General features: G+C 48.1%; 1 protein-coding gene across 3 annotated transcripts in view; it reads left to right on the top strand.

Moving 5' to 3' along the window:
- The window catches only part of NR6A1 (nuclear receptor subfamily 6 group A member 1), a 173,256-nt gene extending 165,087 nt beyond the window's left edge, over positions 1 to 8,169 (top strand). For all 3 annotated transcript variants that reach the window (XM_084797959.1, XM_084797961.1, XM_084797960.1), the window contains exons 9-11: positions 646 to 767; positions 2,327 to 2,479; positions 3,413 to 8,169. In XM_084797959.1, coding sequence (XP_084654085.1) covers positions 646 to 767; positions 2,327 to 2,479; positions 3,413 to 3,501 — 364 coding nt within the window. In that variant the 3' untranslated portion in view covers positions 3,502 to 8,169. The remainder of the gene's footprint in view (positions 1 to 645; positions 768 to 2,326; positions 2,480 to 3,412) is intronic.
- The last annotated feature ends 7,934 nt before the right edge of the window (positions 8,170 to 16,103 follow it).

Here is a 16,103-nt window from a genome sequence, read left to right as displayed (position 1 = left end):
AACTTGAGTTTCTCACCTGTGTGTTGGTAGTGATTATTTCAGCTACCTCAGGCTTGAGAATGCACAGAAGTTGCCCAGCACAAAGCCTCTTGTTGTATAAAGTGTTTCCTTCCCCCTTGGACTGAAGTTAGGGATGCCAGTAAGATTTTTTTTTTATTGTATATAATCTCAGCCTTGCTAGAAACAGTGAACCTAAACAAACATAATTGGAAGCATTTTCCACATTATGGCTGAGGCTCTCATAGAGTCACCATGGCAGCTGTTATTGATACTGGAGACTGCATCTCCACAAAAGCTGTATCTTAATATTGTCACATTCCTCTTCATTTCTATCCCAGATCTCCTTTGGCTCTTGTTAACATAAACAGGCAAACATTTTGCAGAGGGAGACCTCAAAGCTTACAGGGGTCAGATGACTTTCCCAGAATCCCATAGCTGTGTGAGGTGCAGCTGGATTTGAACCTGGTTGTACTTGACTCTGCCTGACCTTGGAAACAGCAACTTACATAATCTACACTGCCTGCCATACAAAGCATGAGTTTCCCCCAAGTGGAGCTTCTTTCCTGTCGTAGATAACCTCTGCCTGCCCTTCCTGGCTTTTGCTGGGATTGGTACCCCAGGTAAAAACCTGTATCTGTTCTCCAGATTTAGTGATGAAGGCATGGAGGTGATTGAACGACTCATCTACCTGTATCACAAGTTCCATCAGCTAAAGGTCAGCAATGAGGAGTATGCATGCATGAAAGCGATTAACTTCCTGAATCAAGGTGAGTAGGTGGTGGGGTAAGGGCAGCGGTTTGTTTCATGTATTTATTTTTGCCAGTAAGCACTTGCCCTTCTGTGTCTTGTGTACAGCTCCCCGCCCTCACCCCCACCACCCACCTCTAGGACTGTCACAGAATCTGTCACACCATGTGACCATCAGTTTTCAAGGCTTACACTCCCCCTAATCATCACCCTGTTCCTCTACAGTGCAAGGAATGCTTGGATTTTTCTCTTGAAATCTAAATGCCACAATCTCTATAACTCACAGAGGAAGGAAGAGGATTCACTTTGTTTAGTCAGTTTTAATGCATTTAAACACAGACACCAAGGACAGAACGTGCGTCATTAAAATATGTACCAGTTTACCAGCAACTGAAGAAGAGCAGAGTGACTGATGAAACTGTTGGAGATAAGGCCCCGTTGACAGGCTGGTAGTTGACAGGCTCTGATGTCCCGGGGCAGAGTGGGGGTAAACAACCCTCCATGTGTACATGAAGCCTGCTTTTCCATTTGCAGAGTCCAGTTGATTTATTGGCACATCACCAACAAATGGCACGCGTTGCCAACAAGTGATGTGTGGTAGTTGCGGGTAACTGGCCTGTAAAGGAAAATTGGTGTTCTTTTATCAAAAGTAGCATAAGAATGCCTCATTCCCTGGGTGATTTTGTTCCCTGTAGCTTTAAAAGCGCTCAGTTTTCCACTCCAGAAACTCTTGCTCAGGCCTTCTTTTTACCACTACCCTCCCACTCGACCCTCCAGTGCTGCAGTAGGGCCTCCTACTCCTATCTGTATACCATCATGCATTTATCAGGTGACCACGTGCCTTCTCCAGCCAAGCCTGATACCATGTATTAGGGACATTGGTAGGAGTTGGGGGAGGGGGAAAGTTAAAACCAGACCAGCCCCCAGGTCCCTGAAGAATGTACGCTCCATAGCACTCAGCACCTTAATTGTACTGCATTTGGGGGAAGATCAGTTGCAGCTTCTTACAGGAGAAGAAATGTGTGCTAGACCCCAAAGGCTGCGTATGATTTACATATAGAATGCTTTATTCATCTCCTGTACTTTAGATGGAGAGACTACATACATACATACATACATACATACATACATACATACATACATACATACATGATAGAACAGTGAGAACACAGGGACATTGGAGATATACGTGTCAGGCTCCTGACAACCTCCACTTCAGAGATGCTGTGAAGGGTTGTTGGGTAAGGAGTTAGCCACCTCTTCGACACTCACTGGTGTCTGTTTTGTGCCACCATACCTTTTATTAAAAGTTTGATGTGGTGTTAAAATACCCAGCGCAGGCAAAGGACTGTCTTTGGCATATTTTTTCTTCACTATCTTACTTCTTTTCCTTTATCCAGATCTTAGTTTCCCTACATCAGAAAGAGAAATGGTCTCTGTTATGACCATGTTTAATAACATCTCCTTTTTTTTTTTTTTTTAACATCTCCTTTTTAAAAAATCTGATTCCCCGCACCACCACCACCACCGTCACTGCCACCGCCTCTTCCTTAAGTGATTTTTGGTTTTGTTTTTGCAGATATCAGGGGTCTGACCAGTGCCTCACAGCTGGAACAACTGAACAAGCGGTATTGGTACATTTGTCAGGATTTCACTGAATATAAATACACACATCAGCCAAACCGCTTTCCTGATCTTATGATGTGCTTGCCAGAGATCCGATACATTGCAGGTAATATTCTGGGTCCAGGCTTCCAGCCTTCCTTGCTTCTTGTTTCAGCGTATAACCTTGGCTCTTTGTTGTTGCTTTATGTCATTTAATGAGGATTCTTGTTCTTGTTGTCCAGAACTCACTGGGTGATGTTTAGACTGGATTGTTTCTGTAAAATTTAGCAATACAATTTTTGAAGGAAAACATGCCAGTCTGACAATTTTTTTCTCTTATGTCTTGAGCCACGGAGCACTCTAGCAGATGTAGGCTAGACCCAGCAGGATTACAATCACCTGAAAGCTTTTTAAAAACACCAATGTTTAGGTTGCATCTCCAGGCATTCTGACTTACCTGGTATGGGGTGAAGTCCAGGTGTCAGTATTTTTTAATACCCTCCAAGTGATTCTAAGTTACTGTCAGGGAGAACTACAGCCTTACATGCTTTGCTTACAGTGTTTATGTGCTTAAAGCTCTAAGAAGTTCGTCGGTGAAAAACACCTTTCAAACTTTTTCTCTCCAGACTTTTAAAATTTATTTGCTCCTGTAACTCTTCTCCTTACTTCTAGTATCTTTATTAATCAGTTATTCTGTTGTGAAGAGTTTTATAGACTGCTAGGGAGTTGGTGGGAAGCAAGTTTCCTATAGTATTTTAGCTACAAAGAGCTCAGTAGGGCTCCCTTTCCATTTCAGCTGTGAAATGGGGGTAAGAGGCAATCACAGACAGAAACATTATGAGTCTGAATGAGAACAATGCATTGAACTGACTGGCAGAGAACAAGTATAGCAGATGGGAGAGTGAGCCTAAACATTATCTAACATGTGACCTCGTCTGTACTTCTAATACTTGCCTTGCCCTCAGCATGCACCAAGGGGATCCAGCAGCCAGAGAAGAGAAAAGACAGGCTTTCTTCCCTACTGGCTTCTGCTAACTCCTTGTCTGTTCCCTTTACCTAGGAAAAATGGTGAATGTGCCCCTGGAGCAGCTGCCCCTCCTCTTTAAGGTGGTGCTGCACTCCTGCAAGACAAGTGCAGTGAAGGAGTGACCTGGGCCCTGCACCTCCGCTGGCCGCCCACAGTGCCTTGGGTGGGCAGGACAGGCTCCAGAGGAAAGAGCCAGAGACCAAGATGGAGACTGTGGAGCAGCTGCCTCCATACAAGAAGAATTTGTTTGTTTGTCTGTTTTTAACCTCATTTTTCTATATATTTATTTCACGACAGAGTTGAATGTATGGCCTTCAACATGATGCACATGCTTTTGTGTGAATGCAGCAGATGCATTTCCTTGCAGTTTACAGAATGTGAAGATGTTTAATGTTACCGTGTTGTCATTGTTTAGAGATAGTTTTTTTGTATTTTGAGGGAGAGGGTGGGATGGACTAGATGAATTATTTCCATAATGTTGACAAAAACAACTACCTCAATGGAAACAGGGGTATGACCATCCCTACCTTTTCCACATTTTCTCAGCAGATGTACACTTGTCTGTTAGAGAGCAAACTGCCTTTTTATAGCCACTGACTTACTAAGTAAAAGGAGTACGCCAAAGGAGCAAAGTGGTATAGGGAGATTTACTAAAGAGGTGAGTGGGATGTTTTTGAGGCAATTTTGATTCTAATCCTCAACATTTGATGAGGATTGACTACCATCTCATCCCACAAACCCACAGGGCAGAAACTCTGCTCTTTCCTTCTGCTGCACCCCTCCTGCCTCAAACACTGTTGTCTGTTGAATGCTGCTGTCAAGTTTTCATCCAGGTGGAGTCCTGACAGTCTGTAGGACTTGCCTTCCAGCTCCCTTGGAGCTCACAGCTGCCTAGTTTCCTGACCCAGATCTACCAAGGCCTACCTTCTTCAGATTCCATCCCTCCCTCTTATGAATTTGACTTCCTGTAAGTCCTTTAGAAAGGTGGCAGGAAAATGCTATCTTCTGAATTCTGATGCCATTTCTGATTTGTTCTTCTTTAACTTGTTTCTCTCAAAAGGTAGAGGGACAAAGGCCAGGCTGCTGAAAGAATAAAGACTCCTTTGCAAGCCCCTCTTCTCACCCCACCTATCCCCAGAACCAAATCCAAAACTGCCATTTTTAAACAGTGAAAAGGATCAGAGACTTTGCTCCTAAATGTTGTTGTAAGTTCTAATATTTCCAAGACGAGATCCGTTTGCCAGGGCTGTAGAACAGAAAGAGAAGACCCACAGAAGTCCAGCTACTCCTTCAAGTATTATCAATGGTCTGGCCTACTAAGGCCTGGAGGGATGGAGCCAGAAGGACCTGGAAGGGAAAGGTGCTTTAAACTACCTCATGCTTCTAAGGGCTTGCCTGCTGCTTCTGCAGGTGCAGCCTGGACCCCCTGTGCTTTACTGCCTGCCCCATCTAGTTCTAGGAAGAGTTATTACCCTCCAGACTTTGGCCAGGCCTACACTAGGTTGTTTCAGTGGCTTGTTTCTTCTTTGCCCATACCAGGCCCTCCTACAGCCAGTACCCCATACAGATGCTCCACTGGCTTGCATCCCTTGGTGGGCTTGCCACACCCACAGTATCTCCTTGAGCCTGTTTGGTCAGGAACTGTTTACTCTTCCCCAGTTAGGCATCCTATGCATCCTAGGTAGTCTCCATTTGTCAGTTTTTCTTTCTACTGAAATGTTACGGGTACCAGCAAAGTGATAATTATATCCCTTGATGTCCAAAGTTCAGAGCATTATTACTTCTCAGTCTTATTCCCCAGGCATTCTGAGAAAGAAAGAAAAAGAAAAAAAAGATGTGTTCCTTGAGAAAGTTCCAGATAGAATGTTTTTTACGTGTCAGTGGGAAGATGCATGTGTTGATGTGTCTGTTTCTTAGTTCACAATATTTTTCTTATTTGCCTGAATCTTTGTATTTAACCAACCAGATCACATTTTTTGGCTCCAGGTCAGATTCTCAGCTGTTTTCCTCAAGCTAAGAATCAGAGACACAAATTAGAGTCAGCTCCTGTGTGTACACAACAGCTTTCTTTGCTTAGACCTCCATTTGTCAAATTGTTAGTTTTTGAAATTGCTTTTCAAATGAGGATTTTAGCTGTTGTGTTGAATGTCAAAGCTCTGATGAGGCAAGAACATGCCCCTCCAATAATGTAGTATTAAACAGAGCAAGTTGTTAATTTTAGAGTGAGGGAAAGGTTCTGCAAGTTGCCATTGTACAAATCCATTTTTACAAATGTTTGCAGCAGATTCCACAGAACAAAGAGCCCATTCATTGCCAAGAGCCCTGCAGAATCTCTGAGCCAAGTGGCTGTGTGTTCCGAGCTGGAGCCTGACCTGTGGACCGCCTTTAATGTCTTCTGCACCCAGTCCTTTTATGACATGGGCTTCTTTTAAACAGGGTAAAGTAAATGTGCTGCATTGCAAACTCAGGTATTATGAGGAGAAGGTAGGAGTGTAGCTAGCAGCGTGGAGACATTAGGTCAGCCACTAGATGTATTTGTGATTTTTGGTTTGAAGGACACAGAGAAAGGTTGGAGGGGGAGGTTTGGTATGCTTGTTTTTTGCCTTTTTTCCCATAATGTTTGGTTAACAGGCAGCCTTTTTGCTAGTGGAAGAAGGAAAAACTTGTGCATGCTATATCCCATTCCTCTCTCTTCTGTCCTCTCTGATCCAGGCCACTGAAAGTATTCACTTTGAGTGAGAATTTTTCCACCATAAAAAAATATAGCCCCGAAAGCCATGTGGAGAAGGAGAATCCACCTCCTTGCACTATGCCAAAACATACAGGCTTTCCCCGTTCCTTTTTTTTTTTGTGTGTGTGTGTGTGTATGCTTTCTTGACCCAAGACAAAAGTTTGGCGTCTTGGAACTTTGTACTTCCTGTTCTCTGGCTCCCTTTGTAGGTGTTTTGTGTCCTTTGCAAGGTTTGGTAGTCCCACCCTAAGTTTAGAGAAATTCCATGCAACTCCTCTCAAAGCACTCTACCTGGCTCAGAACACCTAGTTCCCAGGCCAATCTACAGGTGAAGGGGGCAGCCAGGAACCTCCTGTCCTGATCTTAGAACCAGTGGAGGGGTAGAGTACTCCACACATTTCAGCCCATCTGTGACCTGCCCACAGTCTGAGCCAGCTGTCTAGCCTGCTGCCCTGCACCTCTCTTGTTTGTTCTTACTTCCTGGATAATGAGACAGACAGGCAGCAGGTAGCCTGTAAGTTGTGACTACGCTTAACCAAAGTAAAGGGGCCCTGGCCTCCCATAGGGCACAAAGCGGAGTAGATGTCTGCATCTCTGGCTTTGGAACACTGTTCTTTACAGTTTTTCCTTGTTACTTCTTTCTTTTTAATTGCAGTTGTTTTAAGAAATTCAGCCTTTCAGACCAGCCCTTCTATTAAACTTTGATTTTTTTTTCTTCTTTATTGCTCTTTTAAAGTTTAAAAAAAAAAAGAAAAAGAAAGAAAGCCCACTCACTGACTCCCCCACCTTGGTCCATGGGAATGCCCACACCCCCTCTGCCGTTGATCCTCCTCCCTTTTCCTCATGCACAGTGTCTGTGAAGTAGTGTTTTATCTGTGTTTTAGGATGAAAAACGGCAATCATCCCACCAGGTGCTGGAAACTGGTCAGCCTTGAAGTAGGCGCTTCTGGGGCCACAGCTCAGGGATGTGTATTTAATTACAGGGTCCCCAGAAAACCCTCTCTTGGCTGCCAAAGTAGCATCTTTCCTGGACTTGAGAGTCAGACCCTGACTTCTTCCTCAGGTGAGCAGCCCCGGGCCACTGAGCCGAAAGCAAGCTACCTTTTTGCTAGGCCTGGGCTTCCTCAAGACTCCTGACCATCCTGCACACGAGCCTCTGCAGTGCTCATTGGAAGCCTGGCTCCTCTGCCGAGGACAAAGCATCTTCTCAGCCGCAGTCCTAAATAGACCCTGCTTGCTTGGTGGCCAGGTGTAGGCTCAAGTTAAAGCTGTGGGAAAGGCCAGGGTCTGCTCTAAACCCAAGAAAAATGTGTTACTGGTAGGAGCTAGTCTTCCAAACCTGCACCCAAAGGGTTCTCTTGCTCTTCGCTGACCTTTTCCTTAGCTGAAATATAATAGGTGAGGATGTTTTTGACTCAAATTTCCATGGGGGAGGAAAAAAGACTACCTCTTGAGTGATATCCTGGTCGATTCCTCTCTGAGGCATCCTGTGGGAAAAGAACACTGTAGCTCCCATGCTGTTTACATGTTTCTGTCGGGAACGAAACCCTGGACTGTTAGTGTTTTTGTCTGTGTTGCCATCCCAGGCCTGAGATAGGGGCTGTGGCTGCATTGTAGTGTCTGGGGAGTCCTTTCCACCTGCCCAGCTAGGGACAAGCCATCCCTACAAGAGGCCTCCATCCCCTTCCTGTGCTCCATAGCTTGGATTTCAGGCACTCTGATGGCAAGTGCATCGTGAGCCTGCCTCAGGCTGCCTCCCAGTCCTCCACAGTCCAGCGTAGGAATCGACTGAATGGATTGTCTCTGAGCCCTTGCTTCCAAAGGGCCGGCCAAGGGCTGCCTGCCAGCCTGGCCCCACCAACCCTGCAGGACCAAATGATAGTGGGCGGGCTCTGCAGGCTACTCAGGCCCTCTGCTACCTCCCACACTTGCCTTCTGGCAAGACGTGGGCCCTGTTCTGTGAATTGACTACCTGTGGAAATGTGACCAATTAGTGTGAAATGCATGTTTAGCAAATATTAGGTACTGTATTTGAACCAATAAATGTGAATCCTCTGCACATGCAATCTGTCTGTGAAGCTTATCTGGTGCTCGGGGGAGGGATGGCCGGGTGTCCTGAGGCTTGGACTCCTGTTCAGAGCCAGCACCACCCCCATCTCTGTTGCTGAGGACCTGGCAGAGCCTCAGTGAGTGCCTGCTGCCTGTTGAGCACTGTGATGATTTTTCAGACCTGGACCACCAAGAGGACTATTGCCTCATTTTGTAAATGAAGAAACGAAGGTTAAGAATGGTGAAAAGACTTGCACAAGGTTCCCAGCCAGAAAAAAGGCACAACTTGGTGATAGTGTGGTGGGAGAAACACAGACTTTTGAAGTAGTGTGAGGAAAGCATTGTAACTTGCCATGGGATAAGTAGTCAGGACCTAAAGGAGGGGCTTCCCTGATGAGACTGGTTCTGAAAGTCACCAAGCTGAGAGCTATCCACTAACTCTCAGCACGTTCTAAGATCCTATAAAACAAAAGAATACGAGGAAAGATTGAGTTTGGGGGATGCTATTGGTGCCTGGAGCACTGCTGGGAGAAGTCAGTGTGCTGTGTCTCAGCTCTGTCAGTGATAACAGTATGCTGGGTGATGGTGGCCTGCCTTGCCTACTCAGTAGCAAATTAATACCTGACTATTCAGAAAACGAATAATGCTTCTTTGTAACTTACATAGGATGTGAGCAAATAGTGCCTGAAAAATCAAGGGACATGGAGAGGCAACACGGGAAGTGTCTTGAACCCAGATCCACCCAGCTACAAAGCCCAGCCATCTTGTGGTCCTGCTCACAGTCGTCAGGGTGAGGGCTGTAAAGACAGAGGGAGGCCCCTCAATGGCAAGATAAAGGCCAGAATTCTCAACCATCTATTAAATTGGCCTGCACGAAACAGCTGCCTTCTGTGTTCTGTGCCCAGCACAAGGTACCAAAGAGCCCTTAAGGCCTGAAAGAGGTGATCTGAAACAAAGGGACCACAACAGAAGGAGTTAATAGGCTGTCTTCACAGCCCCACAAGAGGGGCCAGATAGAAACAGGCACAAGAAGGGAGGATACTGGCTGCCTAGCGACAGCCACACCCTATAGCCACCTGCACCATGCCTTGTCATCCCTTTTGCTCGAAGCAAACAGGCTCAGGGAAGTTTAGCCACTTGCCTAAGATGACACATGAGCAAGCAGCAGAATGCAGGTCTATCTGATACCAAAGTTACAACTGCTTCCTCCCTGCCCACAGCAGTTCTGAGCACAAGTGAGTTTGTAACAAAGCTCGGGAACAAACGGCCTTTGGTTGAACCTTTCAATACTCAAAAACAAACCAACCAATGAAAGATTAATCCTAAAAACTGTATACAGGCCTAATCTAATCGGCTGAAAGGCAATGGTATCCCAAGACCCCTGAGGCACCACAGGTAGACACACTGTGATTTCTCTGAACACAGTCACTCATGACTTAAAAAAAAAAAAAAAGGAAACAATTCTGTGGCCAGAAACTAAGGAAATGTCACACTCTTTATTTTCCTCTCAGACTCCTAAATTCCCATGGCACAACCAAGGCTGTGGGAAGTCCCACCTGAAGAAATAACTCATTTAGCCCAACCACTTTGTACTAAAACTGCCAGCTCATCAGATTTACTTTTTTTCTTTTGTTAAAGTTCTGTTGAGTCACCATTCCATGAGGTAAGATTTAGGACAGTGGTCTCCAAATATCTAAGTTGCTCCTTAAGTAATGGTGAGCTCTGAGCTTCCTGGAGTGTGAGGTGACAGGCTAGGAAGAAAGAAGAGTGGAGGGGTATATAGCTCAGTGTGACACATAGACGCAGAGTGGGTGGCTGTAGGGACATCACCAGAATAACCCTGTGAAGTGCGGTAATGATCCCATTTTACAGAAAAGAAAACTAAAGGCCAGAGAGGATAAATACTTTGCGTAAGGTAACCTAACTTGGGAGCTCACCGGAGTGCGTGTGAACAGCTGCTGGGTGCCTAGCGGAAGCATCTGTGTTCACTGAGCTCCTCACCAGGCTGGACATAACTAAGGATATCTCTGTGCAACCAGCAGTGGAAGCTTGTGTTCCAGGTTCCATCAAGTAAAGCCAGAAACATCCAGAATTGGTGACAGGAGAGGGTGCTGGAATTGGAGGGGGGGGGTCTGGCTGGAGGGAGTCCTTTCCAGGGTTAACTTCCCTCAGGCAACCTGTGAGGCAGCAGGAACTCTTCCCCTCCACAGTGGAGTTTGACATTGACCCAGATAGACATCTTCCTGGTCCGCACTTGCCCTGTCCATCAGTAGAGAAGGGCACCTGTAGCTCAGGAGTTTGAGAATGACCGTGGCTAGCTCTAGCAGGCTTCACTGAAGTCCAGCATACAAGGAGGCTGAGTACTAAAGCCGCAGCCCCTCCACCCCAGCGGCAGAGGCCCAGCAAAGCCAGGAGCCTCCTCCTCTCTGCCCAGCCTGGCCTTGGCCTGGTGGCCCATCAGGAGTTTGGGTGCAATGACAATCAGCCTTCCAGCTCCTGTGGCAAAAGTGCCCAACTGCCAGGCCCAGGTCTCCTGGAGACTTTGTTCCCTTGGCAACAAGTCTCACCATGGAGACCACAGCCCCATCCTTGCCCTCCTTGCAAGCTCCCTCTCCACAAGCCTTCCCTGCTCTGCACCCAATCCTAAGAGCACGTAGGTATATCAGAGTGCAGTAAGGACGCACACAGCCCACAAGAGCCGAGTTCCCAGCTTTATGCTTTATGTCTGGCGGGTCTGTGCCGGCCATGCCACTCTCTCATTTTGGCTGAAAGCCAGGCAGGTAGACCAGACCAAAGTCTCAAAGATGTTCAGTGCAAGAGCTGAAACTTAACATCCAGGCCTTCAGTTCTGGGATCTGTGTTTTTAATCTCTGTGGCCATGGGCTGCAATCTGGTTAGGACTAGATAGCTGAGCAGACCCCCCACCAACACACACACACACACACACACACAGAGAGAGAGAGAGAGAGAGAGAGAGAGAGAGAGAGAGAGAGAGAGAGAGAGAGAGAGAGAGAGAAGTGGTGGGGGAGCAAGCCCCTACTAGCAGCACAAACCATGGGGTCCAAGCTGGGCCCAGCATCAGTGGTGGAGTTGCACTATTTTAAGCCAGGACTGGAGAGCACCATGTAGGCACAGGCAGGGTGGCCTTAGGCCCTTGGCCAGCTTCCTGGAAGTCACCATGGCCTCCCTCCTCTCCCCCAGCAGTTTTCTGAGGCAATCACTTCCCTACAAACAGGAAGGAGGTCCTCAGGCTAAGACCTCCAGTCCCAGTTTCCTGCCTCCCCCAACCCCATCCCAAGCCTCCTCTACTACATAGGGGAGCCCACCAGATCTTGGTTCATGTAACTTCTAGGGATGGCTTCCTAGGTGGGTAAAAGGGGGCCTAAATGTATGTGCTCCAGTCACCCCACTGCTCCCAGGATAGGCGTCCTCTTTCCTAGCCCTTTGGTTCCTCACCACAGACTGACATCCCATGCACTTTCCCATTGAAGTTAGTTACTGAGTCAGAAGAGCAGAGGTGTCCCCAGATTGGGTCCCATTCAAGGACCCTGGAGAAAAAGCAAAGAAAAATATATTAGAACGCTGAAAGTAGCAATGAAAAGAGAAACAAATTGGGACAATCCAAGAGAAAGATTCGGGAATAAAGAGATTCATCAAGACAGAGACAAGCAGAAAAAAACCCAAGAGACACCAACGGTGACTGCTAGAGACTTGGGCCCAGTGGCAGCTCTGACTACCTCCCAAGCGCAGGCCCAGTCTCTGAGCTGTGGGGGGCCCACCGGCTGCAGAGCTGGAGAGGAATGTGGGGAGCAAGGCTGGGTCACCTCTTGAGGGCCAAGCGTGTGCGCTCTGAGATAAGCTGCCCCAGGAAGGGGCCACAGCTGCGCAGCACGCTCCAGGAGCATGGCAGAGAGGCCCAGGCCGAAGGCTGGAGGTTCAGCCCTACCAGACAGGCATCCAGCACCTGCCTTTGACTGGAGGGGCTCTACCAGGCTTCATTCTAGAAGGTCCCGGGTCCCTTTGGCCCTGCCTCCCTCCTTTGGAGGTCGTGCAGCTTCTAAGTGCATCTGGTGGAACAGCACATACCTAGCAGCTCCAGCTCTGGCTGCAGCCTTGGCGCAGGTTTGGGGGATGGGCACTATGTGTTCTGCAGAGCAGGAGTGCTGGGCAGGTTGGGATGCAGAGAGGTATTGAGGCAGACAGTTCTGAATGAACCCCAAGTGGTTCCCCCATATGATTCTGTACTGTGGGGTATGTGTGCCTGCATGTGTGTGTCCACGTACTACCACCAGTGTTGAGGTGAGGACTGCAGTGGTGTACACATCTACATGTTGCGGCTTTCCAGACACTGCCTTCACAAGTCCCTGGCTCTCTTGTCGCCCCCCGCCCCCCCCCCCCCGCCCCGACCACCACCAGGTGGTCCAGCCTGATGAGCTGCCATGGGAGGAGGAAAAGCCAGCAGGTCTAAAGAAGGCCTCCCTCCCACCCCCACCCCCCCATGATGCAGCTGAGGCTCCTGCTGGCCACGGCCTTGACCCAGCACTATGGACTTCTCTGACATTGGCATCGGATCTGAACATCTGGCAGCGGGCTGATAAGGGGTGCAGCGGAAACAGCCTCTGCTGCTGCCAGCAGACCCGCCCCCTACACAGCCCAGAACGGGGTCTCCACAGCTAGTTCCTTCTGTCTCCAGCTCTCCAGGACCCCTGGCCTTTAGTCCGTTCTCTGCCTTCATCTCTCTATATCTATCTCTCCCCTTCCTCCCTCTTTCTTTCCTTTCCTGCACAATTCTTTCCCTATCCTTCTTGAAGTTCTCTCATTCTTCCCCTCCACCATCTTCCTTACCTTTAGTAAGTCTGTCTCTCTTCTTCTCTCTAGCTTCTTCTCCTAGCTGTTTCTCTCCCATTGTCCCCCCCAGTCACAACTGTTCCCCTTCCCGTTCCTTTCAGAGTCTGGGTCTCTGCTTCTTTTGTCCTTTCTTCTACCTCCAGGAAACAAGCCTGGTACTTTGGGAAAGTCCCTCCTCAGGAGTGAGTCTCTAAGTTTTGTTTCCCTTGGGGAGGCAGTGGCTCTGCTTCCTTGCAATAGGTCTCCTGGCCTGGACCCCCAGCATTGGAGCTGAGCTCGCACAGGAATACAGGCTGCCCAGGGCACAGTGGATGGAGCAAGGCTATTCCTCTGCTTTCTGCTTTCCCACTGCTAAGCTGTCTATGCTTGGGTAACTTTAAAGGGATGCCTCCTGACTCAGCTGGACCCCATTCCCAGGATGATAGACTGAGCCTAGGTATACAGTGGTTCCCAGGGCCATAGTACTATTATGCCCACGCTCACAACCCCAGCTCTTTGCTGCTCTGTCTGGTCCAGTGGTGGAGAACTCATGTGAGTTGGGGCTGGTGGGCCAGAATAGGGGGCAGCCCTGAAGGGGTGAGTATATCATATCCAGGGGTGACAAGGGAATGGGGAGCACCCAGCCTAAGTGTTACTGACAGCTAACACCTAGAGGAGACCACAGAAGCAGCAGCAGAGCCCTAGCCCTTCAGACAAGCACGCAGGGGCCTTCTCTGCAAGAACATGCACTAGACAGTGCTGAGGCCCCAGAGATAAATCAAGCCTTCCCGTGAGAGTTCCCCCAGCTGAGGTGAGTCACAGAAGGGCAAGCAATGTTGACATCGATGTTGCAATGTCATACTCAACAAGGAAAAGGCCTCTAAGGACAGAGCAGCAGGCCTTCAGCGGGTCTTTTGTGTGTGCGTTGCTGACACTTACTGAGTACACATGGCATACTGAGAGGACACTTGGTAAGTTACTTGTATTGTCACCTTTCATATGCCTTACAAGGGAGAACATGAGGCCCAGAGAGGAGATGTGAAGAGGCCACACAGCCAGAGAGAGGCCAAGCTGGAATGGAACCCAGTCTCCGCCAGCAACTCTCAAATCTCAAGGACTCATCAGGACACCACAGCTAAGCTGACTAGCTATTTCCAAAGCACCATGGTACTGAAAGACTCCATTTACCCTGGGTAAGAAGTTAGGCTCTGCTGGGCAGTGGTGGCACATGCCTGTAATCCTAGCACTGAGGAGGCAGAGGCAGGTAGATCTTTGGATGTTCCAAGCCAGTCTGGTCTACAGTAAGACCTTGTCTCAAAAATAATAAATATATAAAAATAAAAATATTTTTAAAAAAGAAGGTAGGCTTAGCATTTCTGAAGCTCTGGCTCTGAACCCAAGTAACACACCAGATACACACACACACACACACACACACACACACACACACACACACACACACGGAGATATAGACCCTACTTCATGAAGTCTGCCATCCAAAAGGATGCAAAGAACCAGGATTTTGTGGCAATGCATATACAACATGGTGAGAAGTCTTTTCCTAGCCTCTTTCTTTCTTTTCTGGCCTATTTCTTTACTAAGCTCAGAGGATAAACAGCCTGGAGTCCAAAGTGAGACCATGCACATGACAGTCAGAGAAGCAGAGGTGGGCATGGTGGCGTACACTTGCAATCCCTACACTCAAGTCTGATGCAGGAGAATTGCCACCAATCAGAGGCTAGCCTGGACTACAGAGTGGTAGCCTGTATCAAACAAAAATTCAATAAATTAGGAAGCCAAGATGTTTAAACGACACAAAGAGAATACGATGAAACGGGGAACCGAGAAATAATTTTTAAAAATGAGACAAATGGAGCCTGAGTAAGTTGTAGCTGTAGACAAGAGAAATGTGACTTTCTAGGTTGAAAAGGCATGTGATGGCAGCCATGAGGGTTGAAGCAAGCTGCAGTGGCACATGCCTACAATGCCAGCACTCCAAAGGCTGGGAAGTTTGACACCAGCCGGAGCTACATAATGAGACACTGTCTCAAAGCTAAACAACAAAAAAAACTAAATGGTAACACGAAGAAAACACACTCAGGATTCAAATCTAATTGGCTCAGTTATCCAGAAAAGCCTCTGTCACCCAGAGCTACATAAATGAGACGCTTTGGCAGACTTGCCTGTCTCTTTGAGTGAAGTGGGGAGTTCTCAGCAGGGATTCCCCACTTCTCAGAATAAACGGCTGCAAATCCTCCTGTGACAGAAAATCCCTGTTCTTCACCATGGTGTCCCCTAGTGCCTAGAACAGTGCTTGGCTCACAAAGCCCACCGCCTATAGGAGATGAAGAAGGCACGCACAGATCAGTTACGCAAGGGGTACGGCACGGAGGGCCATGCATGCAGTGCTCAGCAATGTGGATCACTAAGGCCAGGCCAGCTCACCAACTGGATAAGCAGGGAAGTCTGGCATTCTAGATTAAAAACAAAACAAAAACAAGCAAACAACAACAACAACAAAAAGCCCTTCCCTACCAGGGCCTACCCACACAGTCCAACATGAAGTCCCTGTAGCCTCAACCCCTAGCCCAGCAGCCTTGGCACAGCCTCAGTTTCCCCAGCTCTCAATGGAACATATCTGCAGCCCCCACTACATAGTGATATTCAGAGAAGCCAACACCAAAAACCACATGACCCCACCTGATAGAGACCACCAACGCCATTTCTCCACACCAGCCAATCTGACTCCATACTACACTCAGACCTGGGACAAGCTGGACCACGCAGGCCAGGCCAGGACCCAGGGAGGAAGCCATTCAAGGGGAGAAAACTCCCAGCCTGGTGAGGGAGCAGCCCATAAATCAGGGCCCACTCCCACCCAGTCGCTAACAAGCGGCTGCCTATCCGCCTACATGGGGTCCCTGCCTCAGGCTCCCACAGCAGCCTGGACAGCCAGCTGGCCAAGGCCTCCCCAGTGCCTTGGCCTCTGCCCCCACCCAGAGCCCCCATAAAGATAGGGGTATTTTTTTTTTCTTTTAGAAGAGTGAAAAAAAGATATAGACCCAAATGAAGAGAAACACCAACAAAGGAGGAGAGAGGCCTGCAGAGTCACGTGGG

Source organism: Acomys minous, assembly GCF_964271855.1.
Source record: "Acomys minous genome assembly, chromosome: 10".
In the NCBI taxonomy this organism is placed as follows: Eukaryota; Metazoa; Chordata; class Mammalia; order Rodentia; family Muridae; genus Acomys; species Acomys minous.
Note: the sequence above shows the minus strand (reverse complement) of the source record. Positions and strands in the feature narration are given on the sequence as shown.